The sequence below is a fragment of the Tripterygium wilfordii genome, chromosome 9 (genome assembly GCF_013401445.1).
Source record: "Tripterygium wilfordii isolate XIE 37 chromosome 9, ASM1340144v1, whole genome shotgun sequence".
In the NCBI taxonomy this organism is placed as follows: domain Eukaryota; kingdom Viridiplantae; phylum Streptophyta; class Magnoliopsida; order Celastrales; family Celastraceae; genus Tripterygium; species Tripterygium wilfordii.
The window spans coordinates 5,490,334-5,517,268 of record NC_052240.1 but is presented as its reverse complement, the minus strand read 5'-3'; the positions used below and the strand labels follow the sequence as shown (position 1 = coordinate 5,517,268).

Sequence of the window (26,935 nt, the reverse complement as noted above, 5' to 3'; positions counted from 1 at the left end):
ATTTTCTGAGTTTGTTTTCTATGATGTTCATCCCTTTGAAAGCTTTATAAAACAGTATATCCACTGCACTTCCTCCATCAACCAACACTCGCTTCACCAAGTAATTTGCTATGTTGACTTCAACAACCATGGCATTATCATGTGGGATTGTGATTTCTTCGATATATTTTCCTGAGAATTATATGAGTTCTTCATTACTTTTTGATTTTTAAAATTTTTGATCCACTTTATAGAATGTTCTTGTATAAGCCTTGCTAGCTGAGGAACTTTTCCCCCTACCGCTAATCCACCAACAATAACATTGATTACTCCTGCGAGAACTCTATCATCTCCTCAAGGTGAGTTATCTCTCATCGGTCTTCTATTCTCTCTCTTATTTCTATCATCTTCTCTTCCCCTCTCCTTTGGTCATCGCGATCATTTTTGAACTCCCTTAAGTATTCTTCTCTAATCAAGCTCTCAATTTTGTCCTTGAGTTGCCTACAATCATCTATGTCGTGACCATGATCTTGATGGAAATGAAAATACTTATCTCGGGCACATTTTTTCTATGGGGCCTTCATTTTTTGAGGCCACTTGAAAGATCAGTATTGCGTACCTCTATAAGCATTTTGTTGAGGGAGGAGTTAAGAGGTGTGTAATTTCCATATCGAGAACCTGAAGGTTGATCGGTCTTTTTGTCCTCTCTCTTCCTCTTGTCATCAAATCCCCGATTCCTACCTCTTCTGTCATTCTTCTGATCTGCTAGGCTCATCGAGGTTCTTCTTCCTAACGGACGACATGTTGACATTTTTAGCCTCCTATATGGCTTCGGCTAAGTTATGATATTTCTCTTTCAAGCTAAAAGCTCTCCCATATCACTAGGTGATCGTTTGGACAAAGAGTTCTAGAAAGTCTCATGCTGAGCAGATGAATGAGAGCCACAATAGCAACTGGTACATATAGATCAAGAACATGTAGACGTTCATGGGAAGACCTTGTAATGAACATCACGTCTTCTGCGAATATTCATAAGGTTGAGGTTCTTCTTCCTAGGTTTCTAAGCACTCATAAAAATAGGTCATGAACTTCTGGGATAGATCCCTAAAGCTGGTGACACTCTGGCAGGGCAAGTTCAAAAACCATGTTCTTACAACATCGAGGAGGGAAGCTCGAAAGGCCTTGCATAATGTCATATCGTTGGCTCCTCTAAATTTCATAACTAATCGAAACCCATGACATGATCAAAAGGGTTATTTCTCAAGGTTACTTTGGTGCCTTAAAATTCAAAGGCCTTTCCACACAGAGTACATCGATAGACAAAGGTGCAAAGGAGCTATCCCGTACCGCACCCATGAGAGCTATATGCTTCAGCTCAACAATCTTATAGTTCATCATTTCCTCGATCTCTTTCGCTAAACCTCCTTTATTTGCTACTTAGGAGATTTCCTTACCATTTTTTTGTTACCGAGATCTTATCTCATGTCTCCCATTCTCGTGCTCTCCCAAGCATTACACCTATGACTATCAAAGCAAGAATGAGCCTTCTCTTCTTTGTTAGGATCGATGGCTGTTCGGTGGAGGTGGCTGATGAGATTGTTGTTGTGTTGTCAACATCTCCATCATGGCATTCATCTGTTGGGCTAACACAACAAACTATTCTTGTGTAACAAAGGCGTCAAGTTGAACTTTCTCGGGAAGTTCTCCTTGTGGATCAACCTCTTGGGGAACGCTGCGCATGTAATGAATGTGAACTGCGGGTTCCCCGAGGTTTTCCCCAAGGGGGACACTCAAGTCAGTTCGGTAATGTAAGAAGATTAAGGAGACTTCTCGGTAATGAGAGCTTTCTCTTTAGCTAGCTAGGAGTGTAAAGTGATAAAAGTGAGACAATCATACCTGAGTGGAAGTCCCCTTTTATATGTTGCTATTGTCTCCGCTGTTTTACAATTATGACCGCTCCTTTATGATCGTGGGAGTTAGAGACGTGCTTGGCATTTATGGTAGGATGGTTTACCAATCTATCCATGTCGGTCGTCCCAATAACTGAACTGACGATTCCCAAGGTATTTTGGTATTATCAGGTTTCAAATGAGGAGTAGCGTTTTGATTAGTTGACTTAAAATGCCTAAATATTAGGTACGTACAATTATGCTTTAGATTAATGCCCACTAAAAAAATTTGAAACACAAGAGATCTAATATGCTGAATATAAATGTCATTATCATTATCAGAAAGGAATAAAAAAGGGCTTCGAATGGTGGTATCCATCTTAATCCAGCTATACTACTAGGGTGCTTAATGACGATAGTGATGCATAAATTTGATTGATCAAAAATAGTGGACACATACATGCAAGGGAGGCTACAACTAAAGAATTAAAATATATATATATGGTTGTATACCACTTTAGATTCTTCAAGTCAAATTTTTTTTTTGTCTTCAAGTGTTTGAAGAATTGCAAGAAAGCCAAGTGGAATAAATACTGGAGATGTGATTGCTAATGAAACTAATAAAGCCTATTTTTCACATCATCTGGTAGAATAATATCAATTAATTAAAATTTGATACGGCAAGTCGGCAATAACTACATTAATTTTTTATGTAGTAATAGTTTGAATCGAATTTTAAAAATGTATAAATTCAAATTCGATTCGGCAATGCATGAATCATTTATTCAATTAAAACAGTGAGAATATAATTTAAATGATGTCAGATATCCCGACTTAACGAGTTAATTTTTAAGGTTGAATAACAAATTAACAAATTATAAGATGGTTTTTGAGCAAGAGGTATTTATAAACTTTCATTTCTTTGAAAAAATTTCCTATATATTGAATAATGGGTTTTAAATTTTTACGTGTTGGGTTGTCGGGTTGTCTTGAGGGAGATTGGTTAGAATATAGTATAAATGAGATATGAAATGCGCGAACTCAACATATTGACAAAGTAATAAATTATAAGAAAAACTAAATCCAAAGTTGAATTATAATTTAGTTGGTCAAAGTATTGGTATTGTAATGTTAACACTACTGATACAGTTGGCACTATTACAGGCAGCTGCTTCCCACAAACACCAGAGTCTCGATTGCCTACCTTTAATTTACCGAAAGCTTCAAACCCTAATTTAATTACATGTCACTATCACCAAGATAATAATAAATACCCAAATTTGGTTAATTAATTAATTAACCACCTAAACATGTTTGTTTGTATATGTATATATTATCTGTGTGCACTGTCGAAGATTCAATTAAAATATTTAGAGTTCCCAATCTCAGAGCAATGGGATTTGGTGGCTGTCGGGTTCTTCCTGGTTTTCATAAGATTATCCACTTTTTGTCGCCGATTGCACCTTCCATATAATAACACTTTTTTTAAAAAAAAATAAAAAAAAATAATATATATATATATATATATATATATATATATATATATATATATATATATAATTTATGACAGTGTATAAATATACAAACACATGAATAAATGTGTCATGGATAACACGAAAACGAAATACTACAGTTTTATTCTGGTATATATATATATATATCTAATTAAGTTAGAGGAATCAAGTAGGTACTAATTAGGCACACAATAAATATTTCTTAGAAAAAAAGGCTTCGAGAAAAAAATACTTGATTGAAAATGTAGTCCGAACCATTTTAATTCGGTAATACCTACTAATTGTATAATTACTTAATGTTAGATGTATAGAATAATTGCACGACTTTAATGTAAATTTTACTTTTGATTCATCTTTGGTTTGATAAGAGACAAGTGGTCTAAAAAGGCATGCAATAACCAATTCTAAATGTATGAAACACTTTAACCTTGAGATTAAGGCTTTGATACGAAAACAATATGCCATAATAGATGCATAGATAGGAAGGCTCTCAATGACTATACCCAACTTGTCACATCAATATCTCGTCACTTGGCTGGTAGGATAGGAGGGCTAAGGTGGAGAATTTATATGGGGTCAAATCGTATGAGTTCGAAAAATCTTGAATTCTATTGCATTGAGCAATATCACTATGGACACTCGCTCAGTTTTAAACCAACTTACTCTATCATCAGGTTAGAAACTTCTATATGCGCAAACTTGATATTCTGAGTTTAGACTCATTTCAAATGTCCAAAGAAAAAAAAAATTCTCTAAATAAATTTCAAGATTTTAGTAAAAACTAAAAGCACATACGAAACACTCAGAGGATAGTCAGAGGTAAATTTATATGTGGCCAAATCGTATAAATTCGGAAAATCTTGAATTCTATTCCACTGGAGCAATACTAATGTGAGCACTCATTAAGTTTTGAGCCAACTTATCATATCGTCAGGTTAGAAATTTCTGTATACGCAGGCCTGATACTCTGAATTTAGACTCATTTTGAATTTACACCTTAAAAATTCTCTCAATACATTTCAAGATTTTAGTAAAAACTAAGGCACGTACGAAACAAGATTGTTTTTTTAAAAAAAAAAATGATATATGCCATTAATCTACAAAAGTCTTCTTCAATTTGAAATAAGTAAACATCAAGAATTAATTAAACCTTGACATCTTCCTTATCCTCTCATACAACACGTACTCCTCCAAATATTCAATGCATGTGTCTCCATTCACAACCCAAGTATATAACACATACCATTCACAGAAATCCAAAAAGAACAGAAAAACCACCACCACAAAGACATTTGCAATTGCAATTGCATGGCTTCTTTCTATGTTCTTCTTCTTCTTTTTCATCAACTCACAATCTCCATTTTCTTCACTACCTGTTTGTCCTTAAACAATCACACACTCATTCTTCCACTCAAAACCCAACAAGCTTCGATAACTCCAAGAACCTCCGCAACAAACAAGCTCCTCTTTAGCCACAACGTGTCCCTCACTGTCTCTCTCACCGTTGGATCGCCTCCACAGAGTGTTACCATGGTCCTCGACACTGGCAGCGAACTCTCTTGGCTCCACTGCAACAAAATTAACCCAATGTTCTTCAACCCAATCTCCTCCTCCTCTTACACTCCCATCCCTTGCTCCTCACCCATTTGCACGACCCGGACCAGGGATCTACCCGTACCTGCATCCTGCGACCAGAACTCCAAACTCTGCCACGTCTCCATCTCCTACGCCGATGCCTCCTCCATCGAAGGCAACCTCGCATACGACACTTTCCGGGTCGGGTCGGAAACGCAGGCTCGCACCATATTCGGGTGTATGTATTCTGGTTCAAGCTCTAACCCAGAAGAGGACTCCCAAACTACTGGGCTAATGGGGATGAACCGTGGGTCGTTGTCATTTGTAACCCAAATGGGTTTCCCCAAGTTCTCGTATTGCATATCGGGTTTGGACTCTTCGGGTGTTTTGCTTCTCGGAGACTCCAATATGTCATGGCTGACGCCGTTGAACTACACTCCGTTGGTCCGAATTTCGACTCCGTTGCCGTATTTTGATCGTGTAGCGTATACAGTCCAACTGGAGGGTATAAAGGTAAATGGAAAACTATTAAATTTGCCGAAATCGGTTTTCGTACCAGACCATACCGGAGCGGGTCAAACCATGGTTGACTCCGGAACCCAGTTCACTTTCCTTCTCGGACCGGTTTACACTGCCTTGAAGAAGGAATTCAAGCAACAAACGATGTCGGTAATGAGAACCTTGGAGGAGCCGAACTTTGTGTTTCAAGGTGCAATGGATTTGTGTTACTTAATTGAGTCGACTCGGACGAGTCTGCCCATAGTACCTGCAGTTAGTCTGATGTTTAGTGGGGCCGAGATGAGTGTGTCGGGTCAGAGGTTGTTGTACCGGGTGCCAGGTGAAGCGAGGGGGAGGGATTCGGTGTATTGCTTCACATTTGGGAACTCTGATTTGTTGGGCGTTGAAGCGTTCATCATCGGTCATCACCATCAGCAGAACGTGTGGATGGAGTATGATCTTGCGAAATCTAGGATTGGTTTTGCTGAGATAAGGTGCGATCTTGCAAGTCAGCGACTTGAACTGCCGGTTTAAAATGTATAGTTCTCGATGGATATGTGGCTTCGCAATTCTTTTAAAATTGTAAAATCTATAATTTATTTAATAATTTAAAAAGTATAATCTCATATCATATTTTTGTTTTTATATTTTTAAAACTTGTTTGATTGTTTTTCATCATTAAATATAAATTATAAACTTTAAGGAATTGTGAAGCACCATTCATTGTAGACACCATTGAATTTGAAGGTACATGTGGTTTCCCATTTATGGAGGTGCAATGGGTGGAATCAAAAGTTTTAAGGCTTTTTTTTTTGGTGTTTTGATCATGTTACAAATGCAAAGATATATTTTTTTGAAATAAAAAATATATTAAAGATGAAAAAAAATAGAATTGTCTTTGATTTTATATTCAATTAACTAGAATTATTTGTTTTTTATATTAAACTTGATTTTTATTTCAGACAAAACATACATCACTGATTGGTAAAAAATGTAAAGCCGATAAAAATTGAAATAAACTTTTATAAGAAAAATAAAATTTTTTCCCCAAAATGTAGTTTAGCCACAGTAGATCCACGCCACTCGATGCGTCTTACTGTCTGACGGTACATCAGAATGTCTCATTGGCAGCCTATAAGGGCAAATGCAATGGTTTCTTATTTGCTGGGCCAACATTTTTGTTGGCCCGGTCCCACCTCTATTACACAAAAAGTCAAGTCAAACACGTATTCTAATACAATCACATCAGCAAAACACATCTTCCAATACAACCACATCAACAAAACACAAATTTCTCTTCCCACCCAACATGGAGGCCAACAACATTCCATTCCTCCATATTATTCACAACAAAACTACACCAAAACATCAAATATCAATACATCCACATCAGCAAAACATTTATCCCAATACATCCACATAAGCAAAACATATTTTACAATACAACCACATCAGCAAAGACAACATCTTTGTTGGCCCAATAACACTTTACCATTGCATTTGCTATAACACTTGTGAAAGCTGCCCCATGCAAATCCCATTTTAGCTTGACGAGTCAATCAATACATTCCCCTAAATCTTGTGTTCTTACCCATTTACCTCTCTTGTGTAAATAAATATCGGTATAACATCGAAAATGACATCTAACCCAATAATTTATTGATCCAAGATAGCTAAGCAGATTTATTGTATTAATTTAATCAATGAAATAACTTTATTTTGTTTTTTTATCTCAAAATTTATTGTCCAAAATTTATTATTTTAATATATATTTCATTATTTTTTAAAACATAGTCGAGAATTCATTATTTTAATTTTGAAGCCATTCTTTTTGAAATTTCATTAAAAAAAATTAATTGAATTAAGATCCACCTGATAAAACTCATCGACAGTGAATCTTGTTAGAAAGAGCTTTATGCGCTGATTTCGAATATGTAATTTTTTTTTAAAATTTCGTTTAAAGGGATTGTATTCCTTTGGGTTACCACTATATAAACTACCTAACACTATTGATATAACATTGGTTTTCAATTTATTACCAAAATAGAAATTCGAGCTAGTGACACCGCGGTTACTAATATTGTTGTTTTTTTACTCAATCATACCACCATCAATGATGTAATTGGACTACTAGTGACATGACTAAAAAGTTTCGTTAGTCACGCTACTAATAATGGCAGGCAAAAAGATATTTTTCATCCCTCAATTACGAGGCGAGTTTCATTTTTGTCCCTAAGCCCTTTTTTCTCCCATTTGCGTCCCTCAATTATTGAAAAGTATCATTTTTGTCATTTTAAGTGAGATTGAAGTTGAGAAAAACCTGATCTGATGAACAATATGATGCCACGTAAGATTTTTCAAAGGTCGGATTTATTCGAGGGATAAACAACGTACTTTCCCATAGTTGGGGGACGGAAAAGGGAAAAAAAAAGTTAAGGGACAAAAATGAAACCCGACCAATAATTGAGGGATGAAAAATACTCTTTTGCCAATAATGGTATGACTCAACAAATTGCAATAGTCATGAGTTAGATAAGGTCTCCTCCTCCAGCGCCACATGTTCCTTGTAGCTCCAACTCCAATACCACATGTTCATCCAATGCCACAGGTTCCTCCTTTGAGCATGTGATTTTGACGAACGAAGCTTTCGAAATCGCTAAAAATTTGGGGGAATTTAAGAGGGTGTTCGTATGTGAAATAAACTGAAAGTACAGAGGATTGGAGAAAAAGTTTTTATATTATTGAAGACAAAATCAGAGCATCCAAAAACATTCTTTGAGATGAATGGTTGTGGTTGAGCAAACCATTCTTAATACAGAGGATGACCAATGGTCATCAAGATTCAAAAACAACAAAAGAGTAATATTTGTCTTGTCAGCTACAACAGTCTGAAAGGACCGAAAGAAGAAGAAGGAAGGAACGACGTCCAGGGGAGGAGAGGCAATACGACATCGCATAAGTTGAAGGCTTGAATAAGATTTTAAAGCTTGAAACGCACCATTTCCTAACACTCTCCCTCAAGCTTAGCATGAGTTGGGATCATGTTAAACTTGCCCATGAAGAATCTAAGCTGAGAAACTGTCATTGGTTTGGTAAATATATATGTTGTCTGTTGAGCAGTGCGAACAAAATGTAGGTGAAGCAGTTTCTTCTCCACTCTTTCCCTGATAAAATGATAATCAATCTCTATATGTTTGGTCTTCTCATAGAACATTGGGTTGGTTGCATTATGAATGACTGATTTGCTGTCACAGAAAAGAGCAAAGGGCTTGATTATGTTGATCTTCATCTAATTTAGAATACCGTTGATCTCTTGGAGTCTGAGCAAGATGCCCAGTCAGCATCACAGAAAGCATGAATGGTTGTGGCAGGAACATATGAGTAATATAAGGTTTGATCGATAGTGTCTTTCAGATATCTCAAAACATTGATCTGTACAGAAAGTATGAATTCATAATTTATAGAACCTACATGAATCTTGGTAGTTGTCTTGTCTTGGTTCCAAATCAATCTAAAACCACGACCAACATTTATGATAAACATGCGATAAAGTGTCAGCAATATGCATTTCTTACAGTTATAGTCATGCAGAAAATTTAAACGTAATAAATCATATAATAATATGATATGCAAAGAACTAATTTAAGAATATGATAGGCATGGTTGTGTTTGAGGTGTGGGCAGTGGCCCGACTCCATCTCAAAAAACTATACAGAGTGTACCTCTATCACTTTTGTGACCTTACAATGACTAATATTGGGGCAAACAATAGAGACGGGGAGGTGGAGCAACTCAGGGACGTAGCCAGGATTTGCAGTGAGAGGAGGCATTGTGCCCCCAAAATTTTTTTAACTATTTATATGTCGTTTGTTAATATTCAATCCAATAAATATAACTTGAATTGTAAGACTATAGAATTATATATATTATTTTATATTATTAGAAATTAACAAATAACAAGAAAAATAAACTATATTTTACAATCGTTAGTTTCTAATGAGGGACTCAAAGATTAAAATAGGCAAAATAGGGACAACACTAATTCTTAAGTACCATAAATGAAGAGACAAAATAGGCAAAATAAAAAACATAAAATAAAAGAAATGAAATAATAATAAAAAAAACACAAAATTGAAGAACGTAAATGAAGAGACAAAATAAAAACAGTAAATGAAGAAACAAAAACAAAATGAGACAAATAAGTTAGAAAAATATGGTCAACCCTTGAGAATGAAATCCGCATAAGAACAAGTGCATAACCACTCTGCCACACAACATTCTTTCACATATGTGTAAACTTACATGTATATATAGTAAATTTTTTTATCAAAATCCAGGGTGGCACATGCCCCCCTAAGACCCTTAGTAGCTCCGTCCTTGGAGCAACTCAAAGATGTAGATTGCTAATATGCAGGCTCACTTCAATGTCGAGCTATCGACATTACAGTCCCAGATGAGTATAATGTTGGCACATATTCAAGGATTCGGCCATGAGAGTAAAGAGGTAATGAATTATGCTTTCTCTTTGTTTATCTTTACTTGACTTATGATTTGAAGTGTGCCAGAAATGAAATATTTTTATGTTTTATTTATGAAAAAATTCTGACAGACACCATGGATATATTTTATGTGGATGTGCTCTGGTAACTTAAATAGGTACATTGCTCTGCTAGTACATATCATCATGTCTCAAACACTTTGGATCCTCATCTACGCTCTTGCACTTCAAGTCTCGAGCCTGCTATGTATGGTGACCAATGTAAGAAACCAAAGATGCTTGTTTATTATATAATGTTATTTAATTACATATGTTTATTTAAATTGGTAAAGTATTTTCATTAATGCATGTCCAACTTGCTAAATCTCATTTTGTTGACTTTTTTATATGGTAATGTTTAAGGATGTAGAACTTTTTATTGTCAATACACGGTTTTGGAGGATTTGATATGATTTGATATTAACGAATGTTAAGGAATATTTTTGAGCTGGAAATATTTTGAAAAATGATTTGGATACGATTTGATATGTACGGTGTTTCATTTTGGAGGATTTGATATATAATATTTAAATTTTAGGAATTTGATAAGTAGTATTTGATTTTGGAGGATTAAATTTATGGTATTTGATTTTGGAGCAATCAACAGGTATATATAGTTTGTTATGTAGGAAGTAAATCACCAAATTGAAGTAGTATGTGAAAATGATATTGACTTTTCGTGCAATCATACCCTCATAAGTGACAATACATGCGGTTTTGTTAGCTATACCCGTGGTTTTATATCATTAATGCCATGATAATTGTAGGTATACGTGCAGTTACAAAAACTCGACAATAGATTTATGTTGTACGCAGTTTTATTATGTTATAGCCGTGCTTTTGAAACCGCGAGTTATAACCGTAGGTAAAAGACCTTCCAATGCTCTCTTAACCATCGGTTTCTCAACCATAGACCAACTCTATTACCACGATTTTTTGTATTTTATCCGTAGGTATAAGTGCATTGGTGATAGCAGAAATGGTGCAATGCAAGGTTATTGATTTTATGGAATTGCGACGTCCATTCAGCTTCTAATGCTAAGAATGACCAGGTTAAGTTAAAACAAGTAAAGCAAGAATGTCATCAATTTTGATCCCCAAGTTACTAGCACAACCAATCAGATACTCAGATTAACTTGCTTCCATCATTGCATTATATAAAAACCATATATTTAGCCATTCACTTCTATCCGTATAAGCTTTTTGAATCACCAAGCCCCAATCTTCATTGAAACCCAACTAGATTGAAATTGGCAAAAATGTTTGGTAAGCCAATCCATTCCCAAGATAACATCAAATCCATGCATATCCAAAACTATTAAATCGGCCAATAGCTCTTTGTTTCCAACCTTGACCGCACATAATTTGCAAACATAATTCGTCACTAGGTTGCTCCCAGTGGGGGTCATGAGAATCCCACATCGGAAGATGGTCGATTGACAAACCTCCTATTGTCAACCTGTGTTTTCAATAGAGAGTTAGGCTCAAACTTGTGATGCTAGATTTAGGCCCCCATCCCGTGTGGCGGGTATTCATCATTGGTGCTTTCATTGAGAGTGCACGCGCTTGCGTGCAGGCCCGTGGGTTGGCACTATCGTAGGCGGGCCTGCCCCAGAGCCCATTCATTTGTGGAGTTGGGTTAGCAGACAGTGGGCCGTGTCCATTGTGGACGGGTTGGAAGAGAGAAAAAGATCGTTAAAAGTAACTGGGAAAACCTTAGATCCATTGGACCTGGCAAGGTTATGTGACCCTGGCTCGCAAGGCTTGGGGCGGTAAGTGGGCCGTATGTCGAAATGGTACAGCCAAGGCCATGCACGATGACGTGCATGCTCCCAAGAGGGGAGGATTGATGAGAATCCCACATCGAAAGATGGTGGATTGATAAACCTCCTATTGTCAACCTAGGTTTTCAACAGAGAGTTAGGCTCAAACTTGTGATGCTAAATTTGGGCCCCCATCCCGTGTAGAGGGTATTCACACACATTTCATTCTCTAAAGGCTCAGCATATCTATTTAATTTTAAGGCAAACGTAGGGGTCACAAAGGAGTGTGTGGCCCCCGTGTCAAACAATGTATGAGGGTGCACGGAGGAGATGGAAATCATACCTGTCACCACATTTTTGGAAGCCCTGGGAGTCCTCCTGGTCCAGAGCGAAAACCCTCCCTTGATTCTATGGCTTCTGGCCCCTACTCTCTTCTGCCCGGTGTTTATTGCCGGTGTGGCTATTGGACAGTTTGTTGCACGGTGACCCTTCCGACCACAGCGATAGCACGTCATGTTCCACCTTGCTTTGGGACAGTCTGAAATCCGATGGTCACTTTGACCGCAAGCTAGACACAGGTTGTTCAACCACCTACAATCTTTGGGGTCGTGTCATCCTTTACATTTCCAACATTTAAGTTCTCCACTCTATGAATTACTCCCTACTTGTGGAATATTCTGCAGTTTATCCCTATTTCCAGCACTTTGAAATCCAGATCCTTGAGCCCGCAAGGCCTGTCCAGTCTTCTTCTGAATGCCCTTTTCACTATCTGTCTTTATTTTGTTGTGCCCATGCTCTAGTAATTTTGTCTTGTTGACCACTGCTGCATATGTGGTCAATTCAAAGGATGTAACTTCATGTTGAAGATGAGAATCCAGTCCAAACAAGAACCTTTGAATCATAGCATCCTCATCCGTCTTAAAAGCCGCGGGGCCAAACTTTAATAGCATGTTCAGTTCCTTCTCATATTCTGCCACACTTTTGTCATCCTTCTTCAGTGCAAAAAAAATCATGTTGCATCTTCTAGCGTGCACTACTAGGGAAGTACATCTTATAGAATGTTTCCTTAAACCTGTCCCATGTGATTGGCGACCCTAGCAGGCGCTCCTCAGACATCCACCAGTCATTTGCTGCACCACGTAATAGATATGTTCCATACAACACTTTGCACTCATTCGTGACTGTAGTGGCCAAAAATCGTCATATGACTCGACGTAATACCGGACGGTCAACGTAATGCAGGACGGTCGACACATTAGAATACGGTCAACACAATATAGGACGGCCAACGCCAAATTTATGCTTAACCATTCAATAGGCGTGTCATGAAGGACGTACGAGTCCATCTACATCTAGCGCCCTCGGCGGCCCATGAAGGAGCACCTCAGCCGGAGACGTCTAACACAACTGATCATCAAGAGATAGAGACCATGCACACCTCAGGTACACGTGCTGCATCATATTCACATATATTTGTACATGCATATACCCCGTACCATATTAATCGTGCACCTAAACCACTATCTCCTATCGTGCCTCCGCCCCGCTGAGGTAACGGTCGTCTGAGATCATTGTCGAACCTGGCCCCGACAAATCAGACAGCCTAGCACGCCGTATCAGACGGTCTGCAGCCACCTCCTGACACCGAGCCGCCTGACCACTGTACAACCCTGACTTCAACCAACCAAAATAGGCCGCGTGTCCTGACACTCGACACCACCTCCCCATATCTGCCTGCGAACTATACTACAGTACCCAGTGTGTCAGTCTTGGTCGGCTAGTTACCCCACTATAAAAGGCTCCCTCCGTCGGCTAGTTACCCCACTATAAAAGGCTCCCTCCCCCTCGGGAGCGAGATACGCAATCCTGGAGACTCAGGCCCCTGGCTCTCTCACTTTCTTCAACCTTCAGTTCATTCACAGCTACCTTGCATTTTGCATCCACCATTTCCATATCAGAATTCGCACTTTATGATTCATATATCTTTGCTTTGACCAACCTGATTCCAATTGACTGACTTGAGCGTCGGAGGCTCTTTGGCAGGTACCCCACCGGTGCCCGAGTTCTTTGATCTCTACCTTGCTTTGTTCCTCAGGACCCCGCTGTAGAAGGCCTCCATAGAAATTACGTTGACTATTCAACGATTGTAGATTCGGGTATCTACAGTGACCCCGTAGCCCCTGAATGTCTTTTCCATCTCTTGGATCCAATTCTCTGCCACCACCGGATCGGTGGAACTACCATCAAATGGCTGGGCCAATTTAATAAATTCAGTCAACCCACTCTTATGTGCTGGTGGATGGAATATCGTCTGCTGCATCTGTTGTTGTTGCCTCTCAACTACCCCTGCCAAAGTTTGCATAAGATCATAAAATCAGGTTGTTCCACCTCCACATTATCACTACGTTTGACACTTGATGAGTTCTGTGTCTCATCATGCTGGTTGGTCCCATTGCTTTGCCGAGTCTCTGTTTCATGACCAGTATCAGCTATCCTTCTTCTCTTAGGCGGCATACTGTTTAACACACAATTTCATTATTATGGCCATAACGTCATTACTACTCCATAAAATTGGCATCAACACAGTTGTATAGTTTCATGTGACACTAACAAACGAGATTTATCTACTCTAATCATTTAGCCAGCACAAAATTTTTATAAATATATCAGGCCAAATATTATAAACAAAACCTTATAAATCACATCTAGCTATTTTAAACAAGGTTTGAAAATAATCAAAAAAAAACAAAACTAATCACCCAAATTTAAGCACAAAAGACAAAGCGTAGTGCACTAAGCAAATTTCTACGACTATATCAACAACCCAAATCAGGGGCGAAGCTAGGACTTTAGATAAGGGGGCGTCGTAGTGATGGACAGAGGATTTTATGTTATGGTAGACAAAGCTAAATAGGGGTCCAGGGGCAATGCCCCTGAAATTTTTTTAGGGTTATATATTAATTATACCTTCGAAAGTAAAAAAAATAACACTAAAAATAAAATTTTTATCAAATATGATAAGTAATATTTGTCACAGGTCTTATTGTTTCAATCATGAGTATGATTTTTTATAACAAGGGGGTCTAAATTAAAATTAATATATAAATTAGTGTTATTAATTTTTTTTGAGGGGGGTCAGCTGGCTCAACGTGGCTTCGCCTCTGACCCAAATAATATCCTAGACGGTGGTTAAGTACCCATAGATTTCCAATTATGCCGAGCAAGACAATTAACTAGAAAAAAAAATCACAATTTAATGACAAACTGAATCAAATCAGATGAGATTCAAAAATTTAATTAATTCAAAACGAAATTATAAATAACTAATTTCAGCAATTGTTTGAAATTAATAAACCCAAAAGCTTAAACAATTAACTAGAAGCATCTAGCTCTTACAAGAGACCTTAGAATTACTCAGAACCATGTACCCAGAAATAAATAAATAAATAAATAAATACTCAGAACTGATAGGAGGTTAGTTAATAATACATGAATCTTATTGTTGATTCTCTATTTATTTATTTATTTTTAATGCTGAAAAAAACACATGCAATCATGATTTTATGGCTATCCAATACTAAAGTTAGGCCGAACGATAGTTAAACCTGTCTTTGATACCATTAAATTGTCATGCCCCAACCCGAAGGTCAAAGACATAACAACACCACGCGCTCATGGGTAACCCCAGGTGCACGCAAGGCTAACAGGTATCTGTTAGCCTAAACTCAAAACATTCTAATGAACTTAACACAATACTCATTATAGCAAAATTGAAACGAACTCTATTAGATAAACTTAAAACAATTGCAATATGTGAATATTTAGACACTTATTCAATTCACCTATTTCAACAATTCTAAGAGGAGAAAAATAATATCAACTAGGTTCCTGGCACAAGAAAATAATAATAAAAAAAATTGACTCCAATATCCCTCCCCATGCACCCCATGCTCAAGCATCTTCATCTGAAAACAATGAAAAGCAAAAACTGTGAGCTGAGAGCCCGTAAATAGACAAATCAGAATAAATAAAAAACATTTGAAAAACAATAAAACTATGAACATTCTACTACACCAAAGCTTTATTCTCCATGACCATATACATTCCTTGTTACAGTCACACAATAATCTCAGTAATAGTACCCTCAGTTTACCCCCCTGAGGAACGGGTCAATGCACTCAGTTTAGCCCCCTGAGTAACGGGTCAATCCTCACAAGCCAATAAAGACATAAAACAATACACGTTAAACTTCACTATCAATTGACTAAACAAAAGAAAAACAACAACTATATTGATCTGAAGAGAAATTACTGTGTTTTAACCACGATGAATATAATGCTAAGAATGACCAGGTTAAGTTAAAACAAGTAAAGCAAGAATGTCATCAATTTTGATCCCCAAGTTACTAGCACAACCAATCAGATACTCAGATTAACTTGCTTCGACCACTGCATTGTATAAAAACTATATACTTAGCCATTCACCACTTCTATCCGCATAAGCTTTTTGAATCACCAAGTCCCAATGTTAACAAAAATCGTTAAGTTACTCCAATTGGTTTCAAAAACATCAAGAAGAGAAAAGTATCTGCCGTATATATTATTCTACAACACAAAAAAAAAAAAAAACTAAATAAAAACTTGAATTATTAACTAAGTTGACATATACCCCAATCTTCATTGAAACCCAACTAGATTGAAATTGATTTAAAGACTAATACATGTTAGGGATGGTAACGGGTCGGGTACCTTTCCAATTAGGAAATACCAAAACCGTTTCCATTTAAGACATTCTATACCAAAATGGTTCCAAAACCATTTAAAAAACCATTTAAATTTTCAAACCCTGAACCGTTCCATAACCGTTTACCATCGGGTACCTATTTACCATTTAACTTTTAATGTTTTTTATTTTTTTCTTTGATGATTATATTTATATAAATTAATATTGAGTATGATTTATATTTTATAGTTTTATTAGTATGCTTCTATAAATATATACGTTTTAATATGTTTTATCATGTTATAATTTAGTATCCTAATAGTATACCTTTATACATGATTTATAATATTATTACTATAATGAACATTTTTATTAAACGGTTCGGGTACCCTAAACCCGACATCAAAAACTAAACTCGACCCTAAACCATGACAGGTTTGAAAACCAAAACTAAAACCAAAACCGTTTCCAAAACCTATAGGATCGGTTTTCGGGTTTTAAACGGATCGGATACCCTACGGATAGTGCTCGGATCAGTTTTTTTTGCCATCCCTACTACATGTGCAGATAAACCTAAAATCAGTTTATCACTCACTACAAATCGAGCACATAGAAGAATTTCAATCCTATCAATATCTGATTCAACAAACTATCAATTGCAATCATCAAAGAAAATCTTTGAAATCATTCAACCAAAAACCCATCAACTATTCTTTTCAACTCTTCATTTCAACTCTTCATCAAAACCAAATTCATTTAAATTTCCTCTTCTTTTGTAACACAAAGGGATCCGTCTACTTACTCTTTTTGCTTGGACGAAGATGAAATAGAACTTTAGATTGCTTTCCTCCCAAAGAGCACAATTCTTTTATCCTTCTCTTTCTCTGCCGCCCCTCTCTTGCTTCCCTCTTTCTTTCTTTCTTTTTTTCTTTTCTTTTGTTTATAATGAAAACCTAACATTTTATCAGATGTGGGCCTATAAATAGTTGGGCTATTATGATTAAAAGTTTCAAGGGCCCAAACTTGATTCGGGTCCTTTCAAAGATAGTAGTTAAAAATGGGTCTGTCTTGTTGTTTGAGCTCAATAATTGCAAGAAAAAAAAAAGAATTTGTAAGACTTTACGAGAGTTTGAGTTGATCATTTTTTTACTGAACAAACTATCGCATGTTAAAGAGCAAACTCCAACATGGTAGAGCTTGGTACTATAGATTATATTTTGTCCAAGGAACCATAATTAATGTATTATACCTGATGTTACTCCAATGCAAATTATCGGTCAAAGTGTGGAACGAGAGAAAGGTATTGGCACAAGATACCAGATTACTTTTACGTTGAAGATGATAATACATATACATGAAGGGGTCATCATAGTCCCTGAATTTAAGCACTATTGTATGCCTGTATTTATCGCTATTTCCTATTCTAAATGTGTACAGAATCAGTGTAATATATACAACATATCAGTCAAGTTCTTGTTTCCTTGATATCCTCCGTAATCTTCTCCATAATTAATTAATGTATTATACCAGATGTTACTCCAATGCAAATTATCGGTCAAACTTCAAAACAAATCTAAATCAACGAATAAAATTTGATGGTAATTGATAATTGATTACTTTGATAATTGATACGGATTTAATTGCAAGCGCACAAATCGCACAAGTAATAAAGAGATGAGTAAATTATCGTTTCCACTAGGGATGTGTTGGTAATAAAAATTAATGTCAAACTAGTAAAACTATGCAAATTGGGGAAAGGTTTTGCGGTTTATTTTGATTTTTAACTAAACTAATTAAAAAGAACAAAGACAAATCAAACACAAGTGTGAAATCAAGGATGGAAAGCACTAGGGTACTTAACGTCACCTCACATATCCAATTCAATTCCCTTAGTCCCTTAATCCCTAATTCCTCTCTCTATAATGACAATCGATTTCCCAACCTATTCAATGTTCTATTCCTAGATACATCAAACGTATTTTCAACATAAATCTCTGTTATTCCTAACAATCGGATTAATATATCAAAAACTCATTAAGAACTATGGAAATCATTTAGCGATTGCATAAGCCACAAACCTATATTCATATGGTTCATGCACCCTATGTCATCTATGGCTTGAGGCAAACCCTAGATATCTCCTTCCGGTCTCAATCTAGGCAGCAAATCAATTGAATGATGGCCAAATATTCAAAAGCATTAATCACACCCATAGATAATCAATAGAAAGAGATAAATCAAGAAATAAGGAAGCCAAGTTTATTGAATCTTCAAGGTTTGGTTACATTAAGACCCCAGTAAGAAATCTAGCCACTCATGGAAGCAAAATACATCATTAAATAAAGGAAATCAACCATAGAAACTATGATAGAAAATGAGAGAGAAAACCCCCTTGTAGACCCTCTTCTTCTCCAAGCTTCAATGGTGGCTCCAAGCTCTCCAATGGTGGTAGAATGAAAAATCCTCCAAGAACTCTCCCAAAACCCTATTTTTATCCCCTTTTATACTTCCCCAAACTCTTATGTCGTTTCCAAAACAAGTTGGGGTCGTTTTGGCTTAAAAACACGTGAATTCGAAACTTTTTCGCGAAATTACGCGTGCTGTGAAAAGTACCTCCGATTGATCGGGAATATTTCCGATCGATCGGAAAAACAATCTGCCTCCACGATTTTTTGGGTATTTTGGCAGGTCCGATCGATCGGGAATGGCTCCGATCGATCGGAAATCAGTTCTGGATTCCAAATCTTCATTTTGCACTCTTTTCCTTCTTTTCTTGCCTTGACACCTACAATATGCAAATATAACTTTCTTAGGCAATATCAACTATTAATCAACTCAAAATGGGATGAACTCATGTGTAAAGAATGTGCAAATGTATGTATATATTTGGCACATCAATAATGTTATTTGTAGATATTCAGAAATAAAAACGAGATGAAGGAAGAAGAAGAAGAAGAAGCAGCATGGAGTAGAAGAAGAAGATGAACAGAGAAGAGAATAGCGGAAGCTGTAGTAGTGTCTTCAAAAAGTAGCCGTTACATATGGCTGTAAAGCCAATATATATGATGTAGACTAATAAACTAATAAATAAAATGATTAATGGAGATTTGAATGAAACTAATGAAGTGTGGGCTTAGAGAAAGACAAGCCCAAAAGCCCAGATGTCTTCAAGAGCCCAGCTCTGTCTTCAACTTCAAGATGCGGACAATTACTAGGTCAAAAGAAATCGAAGAAAGGTCGACGAGCTTCGAGAACAACCAAGATCAATCAACAATCTTGTCAAAATTGGTAGAAAGAAAGATACCAGATATCTTAAGGACTGAGTCCGAGAGTCCGCATCAGCCCCTTCAACACGCTCAAGCAAGAAGGCCTGTTCCACAAAGACCTAAAGCTGTGAGATGAGACTAATCCACCACATTCATATAGCAAGGGTCCCTTGTTCTTAATGGAAGTTTCACGTGTGAAATGGCTGACCGTAGACCATTGTTATCAAAGTCAACTTCAGTTCGACGGTCACGATTGGTTGCTAATTTTGCCTTTCGTCCCATGTTTCAGGCCATATCGATAAATCAAGGGAGCAATTTCATCTATATATACCAAGAGATTGTGTGCATACTTCCCCAAGTCTTATATCTCACTATAGACATAGCCATAAAGAAAATATTCTTATCTCTCTTACAATGAGTCCATCCCTTCAACATGAGTTTATTGCTTCCATTTTGCTGATTTTTGTGTTTTGTGCAACTCAAGGCCTGTCCAGGACCTTGAATGATGCCTCCATTGCTGAGAATTTCGAGAAATGGATGGCTCAATATGGTCGTACATACAAGGACATGAAGGAGAAGGAGAATCGATTCAATGTATTCAAGGAGAATTTGCGATACATAGAAAACTGCAACAATGCTCGGAACAGGACCTACAAGTTAAGCACCAATAAATTTGCAGACTTAACTCGTGAGGAATTTGTTTCCTCACATACCAGTAAGAACATGCCAACCTTCTCAAACCCAATGAAAGAAACCTTCAGTTACAACCAAAAACTCACTGATGTTCCAGCAAGCATGAATTGGGTCGAGAAAGGAGCTGTGACCCATGTAAAGGACCAAGGTTCATGTGGTAAGAAAACACACCTATATCTAAATTTCATGTTAGGTTGACTTTGATGTTGTTTATTCTTTTACTGCTAAATTATTAACTTATTTTGTAATTGTTGCAGGATCCTGCTGGGCATTTTCAGCTGTGGCGGCCATAGAAGGGATTGTCCAAATCAAAACTGGGAAATTACAAACTCTGTCTGAGCAACAAGCACTGGATTGTAACCTCAAGAACTGGGATTGCAATGGTGGTTGGATGCACGATGTGTTTGACTACGTTGTACAAAACCAAGGCATCACAACTGATACAAATTACCAATACCAGGACATGAAGGAAACTTGTGACACTACCAAGGCTGCAAATATTGCTGCCCAAATTACTGGTTATAGAGATTTACCTCCCAATGATGAGGCTGCATTATTGGCGGCAGTATCTCAACAACCTGTCTCAATTGTCGTTGACAGCAGTGGACTCGACTTTCAATTTTATGAAACTGGTGTTTTTACTGGAGATTGCAACACTACTATGTCTCATGCTGTTACTGCAGTTGGGTATGGGACAAGTGAGGACGGTACCAAGTACTGGTTGTTAAAAAATTCATGGGGCTCGAATTGGGGTGAAAATGGCTACATGAGAATTCAGAGAGATTCTGGTGTTCCTCAAGGTCTCTGCGGAATCGCCCAGAAATCTTCGTATCCTATCATATGAGTAGTAAACAAACAGGATTCTTTGAATAAACAGTAATAATATAGGAGTTGCTTCTTGAGTTTCCTACAATAACATAACCTTGTTTTTATTTTTGATATCATACAATAAGCTTGTTATGCATCTTTGGCCGTGAAAATGCCAGTATACCCTATAGAAAGCAGATGATACATACATATTCTGTTAGAATTCAAATTCCACCCCAAAGATGATCCTGAAAGTAATAATTGAATTGAATCAAAGCCAGGCAGCATCCCTAAGAAGGCACCTAATCATTCCTCCCAACATTAAACATAAAAAGGGTGCAAGGATTATTGCCAGTACAACAATGGGAATGGTGTATGACCTATTGTTAATGAACGCAATTCAAGACCAAATATCAGTACTAATTTCTTTGGGCCCTGAAGATGGGCTTGAAATTCGAGTCTGGGCTTTAAGTTCATAGCAAGTCAAGTATCCAACGTCTTGGGCCTGAGATTTCGAAGCCTTTGTTCCTTATAAAGACGAAAGTGGGCTCAGCCCAAAAAGTATAAAGAACCACCCACACCCACTAGACAAGAAGTTTTTTCCTTTTCTTTTCACATGGTAAGAGAGTAGTAATAAGAAAACACCATACAAAGGCCCCCAAGGGTAGTCAAACCCAAAATTCAACCGCGAACACAGTTGTAGAAACTAGAAAATTTTCTGGGAAAGCTACTGAAGAAACCTCCAGCAACGGCCCACTTAACCAAATGGTCGGCCTAGACATTTTGATACTGGTGAATTTTAGTAATTGGACCAACTCTGAAGCCCATCTAGGAAGTTACGGGCCTCCTTTATTGGTCTTTTTGCGGCCCATCCTCTCAAATTTAGACCGGGCACAGGTTTTTGATCAGGTTCGTTAGCCATGGCCCATGGAGAAGGAGTAAGGGTTGTTAGGAGGAGAAATTTTATCTACACGCCACTAATATATTATATTTATACCATTTTTTGAACATGATAAGTTTACACCAAAAAACTATAAGTCTACACACAAAATTTATGGTGAAAAGATCACTACACCCTTGATTTGTAAAATATTAGAACTTTTATTATTATGTTTACGTATACATTATCTCTCTAAACCCCAATTCAACTCCACCCCCCTCTCTTACCGAAGTGCACATTGTTAGTGCCACTACTGCAGACTCATTTGAGGTCCTGCCTCGTCCATCATCGACCTTGTCGAAGAATCCTTCGAGCTTCAATGGTTTCACCTTCACGTGGAGCAGCTTCTTATTCATTATCATCGTCAAATTTCACCACTTCTTCTTTTCAAATCTTAATACGACAAATGCATGGACATGTTCAATTTCCCCTATCTTGTGACAGTCTCGATCAAAGGTTCGGTCTTTCTGGTTTTAATCGGTTAATATGCAAAAATTATTTATTTTAAATTTTTAGTTTGAGGGTTAATATGCCATTGTATACAAAAATATGTATATAAACTATAAAAAAAATTTAAAAGTGGTGTAAACATAGTAGATTAATGATGCGTAGATAAAATTTCTCTTCTAAGAGGCTTTATAGGTCTTAGAGTTGGGCCCACTTGAAGAATCCTTTGATTCCTATTAAGTATTAATGAAGGGAAAAATGAGGGCCGGTACACTAGATTGTACTTATTTGTAAAAAGATGCAACCACTAAAACATCATTTTAAAAAAGTCCAATAAGAACCTGCTTTTACCAAAATAACCTCATATTTCATTTTCTCTCCCACAAAACCTTCTTCCTCATACCGTGATTTTCTCTTTCCATCACACCACGATTTTCTCTCTCCACGAAGCCTAAAAAACTACCGATTTTTGGACCTTAAAACCTCCATTTTCAGAGATTTCACATCCATAATGACGTTTCTTTCTCAATCTCGAGTGATACTAAACTGATTTTCTGGAAAATGATTAACATATTACATACCCAAAGCTTTTTTCAATTAATGGATACTTTGGTGATATTATCTGAAATTTGTGCACCGAAAACCTTTGTTCATTTTCAAATCATGTTTTTATGTCTTGATTTTTGAAAATTTTGGTTAATTTCTGATACATTTGCTAGTTAGGGTTAGTTGGAAACTGTTAGGGCTGTTGATACAATACTGGTACTTTTGTGCATTTGAGGCTTTCACGTGGTTAATTCTCATCTATTTTCCTTCAACATTTCCGAATTTTGGTTTGAATAATATTGTTTCTGATGCGGAAACTACTTTTTTTTTGAAATTTTGATAAACTGATACTATAGTGAAACTTTTGTAATTGTAGCAAATGATTGATGCTACAGTAATACTAAATGTGTATTTCATTAAATTGATATCAATAATCAATTTGTGGGAATGTAAGTGGTTGAGGGATTTTTGGCTTGTTTACTAGTGAGTTTTAGTGTAGATATGACATTTTTCTTTGGTATTTTGTTGAACTGATACAATAGTGATACTTTTAAAAAGAAGATCCAATTTAATGTTCAATATATATATTTTCCTCATAAAATGATGATACAAATATTGGAATGTAAATTTGATTGCATTACATGTCTTTATGGTTCAATGGTATCATTTTAGTGGATTTTTTGTGCTGGTGATAATATAGTGATACTATAGTGATACATCTCTGCATATGTAAATATTTTTCCAGAACGAGCAAGAGAGGTAACCAAGAAAAGAAAATCAAGAAAGGAAAAGTAATTAGGAAGGGGAAGCATGCATACTAGTTCAATTGTATCATTTTAGTGGATTTTTGATATTGGTGATACTATGGTGATGCTATAGTGATACTATAGTGATACATCTCTGCAACTGTAAATGTTTTTTCAGAACGAGCAAGAGAGGTACAAACCAGACAGAGCAAGGAAGGAGAGAAGAGAGAACGAAGCACAACCCAAATTAAGCAACGAAGCATAGTCCAGATCTGAGACAAAAGCAACTCGATGCAGTCTAGATCTAGCAACAAAGAAGAAGGCGATGAACAGAGGAGAAGCTAGGCCAAAAACGGAGAAGAAAGCAACGAAGAACAATTCATATCGAGAAGAGTGAGGAGATAGCTTTTAGTAGAGAAGAAGGGGAGAAAGATGGGACACACTGAAGTTTGATAGTTGGAGGGAGAAGAAGAAGAAGGGTATTGTAGGTATAAACCAAAAAATATTTTGAGTCAGATTACCAAATTACCCTTAAATCGCACTTTTTTACAATTTTAAAAAGGCCCATGACCTTTTTACAATTAAGTTGTCCAAAGTGTTCTTAGTGTCAATTGTCTGATTAATGAATGGAATAGATGGTGGAGATTCGGCCCACAATTAAAGAAACAAGGTCTATGGGTTTGATAGAAAGAAGGTCACCAAATGAAAGTGATGCAATTAAGAATAGGATAATGACAAATTATTAGGATCCTCCATTGCCATAATAAAAGTCAAAATTATACCTAATTTTAGTAAAATAAATTTAAGACTATTATCACAATAATTGCAAGCCACGCAACTGAAGTTTGATATACGACATACATAGTCGAGCCACTTGTTAGTTAGAGTGAAAATGATGGTTTGTTTCTATTCAAATAAACTGAGTTTGAGTATCCAAAGGAACCTCCGAACTCAACATGCCACTTTGTGATAGCGGAGCCATATCTAAACTAGACCTTGTAAGACAACTTATCACTCTTCTCCTTGTTGTAAATCAATGAATTGGTCAAGTACGAATACTTATAAAGGGTTTTGAAAAGCTCACAAGCTTCCTGTTAAGATTTGCAAAATCGATTTGCAATGATAAGTATGGATTTTTGGGTGTCCCCATTAGATATGATTCAATCTTGAATGCTTTGCATCACATTTTAAGCACAATTAAATCTTCTTTGGAGTGATGTTTGTTTGATTGCCTAGAAAGTGCGTGAAAAGAAGATAAATTTCCAAGGAAAGTAGAGCGCATTGTGTTTGACCATATTAATCAAGCTAGAGGTCCAAAGAAGTGGTACGAAAGAAAATATAGAAATTTAGGGGTTGATAGAATCAAATTGCTTTAAGCCAAGAGAAGGTGAACAATCAAGGTGTTAATCAACAAATTAACCTAATTAATTGGAAGTTAAATTATAAACTTTATTACCGCTTTAATTTTTTGTATCCAATGTCACATTCTCAGCAAGGAATAAGTTCCTAACCTAACAGTTCTAAGAATATCTATCTTTTTTCAGAAATTATGAGTTCGATTTCTACTTAAAATTTATACATTACACGCACACAATCAAAATTAGTTGTTGCACATGTTAAAAAAATCACCTTAATTCTCAATCTACGGATGAACACCGTTCAATTAATGTAGGAATCACTCAAATGACGTGATGGTCAAAAGTATTTTTTTTTTTTTTGAAAAATAGATAATGTCCCAACACAAAAATAATTGAAGTTTTGTTGATTATGGGATTACATCACAATACAAGCTTGTGACAAACCCTTATAAGAAATGTCCCACACGTTGTGATCCCAATCCAAACGACAGCGTGGGATTGTATTGTATTCTTCACTTTCCGCTTTATATTTTTTCAAAAATTTAACCCTATCAAATATCAAGAACAAGAAGGAAAAACTGAAAGGTCATTGTTATATGAACTAACTTGAGTGTCGAAGCTACCTCTGACTCTCTAAGATATACCTCGAAGACTCCAAACCTCGCGCTTTCTACCTATGCAAATACAAAATACCAACCCCTGATTCTTAGTTTGATCAACTAAGATGTCTACAAAACTAAACAGTAAGTTAATGAACAGTTGAGGAGTTGGTCCAATTTTGTTAAATCATCACACACCATGTATTTTGGACACTTCTTTTTAAGGAAGAACCTCCAAAAATTCTCCATGAATAATCTCTAGAACACGTACAGTGGTCCATCCCATTGGTAGTTGCAGCAATGCACCGGATTACAATTTCAATACTCAAAGCATCATTATTTCCAAGAATTCCCATTTCTTTAAAGAACAAGTCAGATCCATGATAACCCCTCCCACACCACACTCCACAGTAACTATTAAACAAATAGCAAAACCCAGCTGTAATTTTGTGTGGACCAAAGTACCCCCACCAAGTACATCATAATTACCTTCTTCTCATGCACCAGATTGATTATCATTCATTACTGACCATGAGTCCATGACTGTAAAATGTAAATTACTGAGCATGATTAATTATCCCATTAAAAGTTAAAAGTACAAAACAGTCCTCAATGAAGATAAGGAGTCAAAGTGGTCCATTTAATGGTCAAATACCGAGGAATGCAGGACAAAATAGTCACTTACAAACATTGTATGTCGTGCCCCCATTACTTCTCTAGCTATCACAGCCCATATTATAACCTTACCAGAAGCATCCTTTTTAGCAGGAAAATGTAAAAGGTTCAATGTTTTTGCGAATTAAAAGTTCCAAAATTACCAGAAAATCTAATGCACAAAGATAACTGGAATTGTGAGGCATCTACAGTCGGATTTGCCCCTTTGAGCACTGAAAAAGTGAAAGACTCTCCCTGTCTCTCTAAAAATCTTTTTCAACATGTATTATTGTACTAAAATAATGAAGAAATTTAAAGTTTGAAATTTTAAAAAATTATTAATTAGTTGTGAAGTTGAGTAAACCAGATCCACAGAGATGGTCACCTGCAATTGTTTGAATG

The 26,935-nt window shown here is 36.5% G+C and overlaps 1 protein-coding gene and 1 pseudogene across 1 annotated transcript; both read left to right on the top strand.

Annotated features, from left to right (window-relative positions):
- The first annotated feature begins 4,553 nt into the window (after positions 1-4,553).
- Positions 4,554-6,120, top strand: LOC120006340 (annotated as a pseudogene).
- A 13,779-nt stretch (positions 6,121-19,899) lies between these two features.
- Positions 19,900-21,373, top strand: LOC120006446 (zingipain-1-like). Its single transcript, XM_038856489.1, has 2 exons — positions 19,900-20,593; positions 20,694-21,373. The coding sequence occupies exons 1-2, from the start codon at positions 20,158-20,160 to the stop codon at positions 21,278-21,280; spliced, it is 1,023 nt and encodes a 340-aa protein (XP_038712417.1). The 5' UTR covers positions 19,900-20,157; the 3' UTR covers positions 21,281-21,373.
- Positions 21,374-26,935: the final 5,562 nt, after the last annotated feature.

Excerpts from the sequence above, each read along its gene's own strand:
- LOC120006446 (XM_038856489.1), top strand. The coding sequence starts at position 20,158 with ATGAGTCCATCCCTTCAACATGAGTTTATTGCTTCCATTTTGCTGATT. Across the intron at positions 20,594-20,693 it reads AAAGGACCAAGGTTCATGTG|GATCCTGCTGGGCATTTTCA; the intron begins GTAAGAAAACAC and ends TAATTGTTGCAG.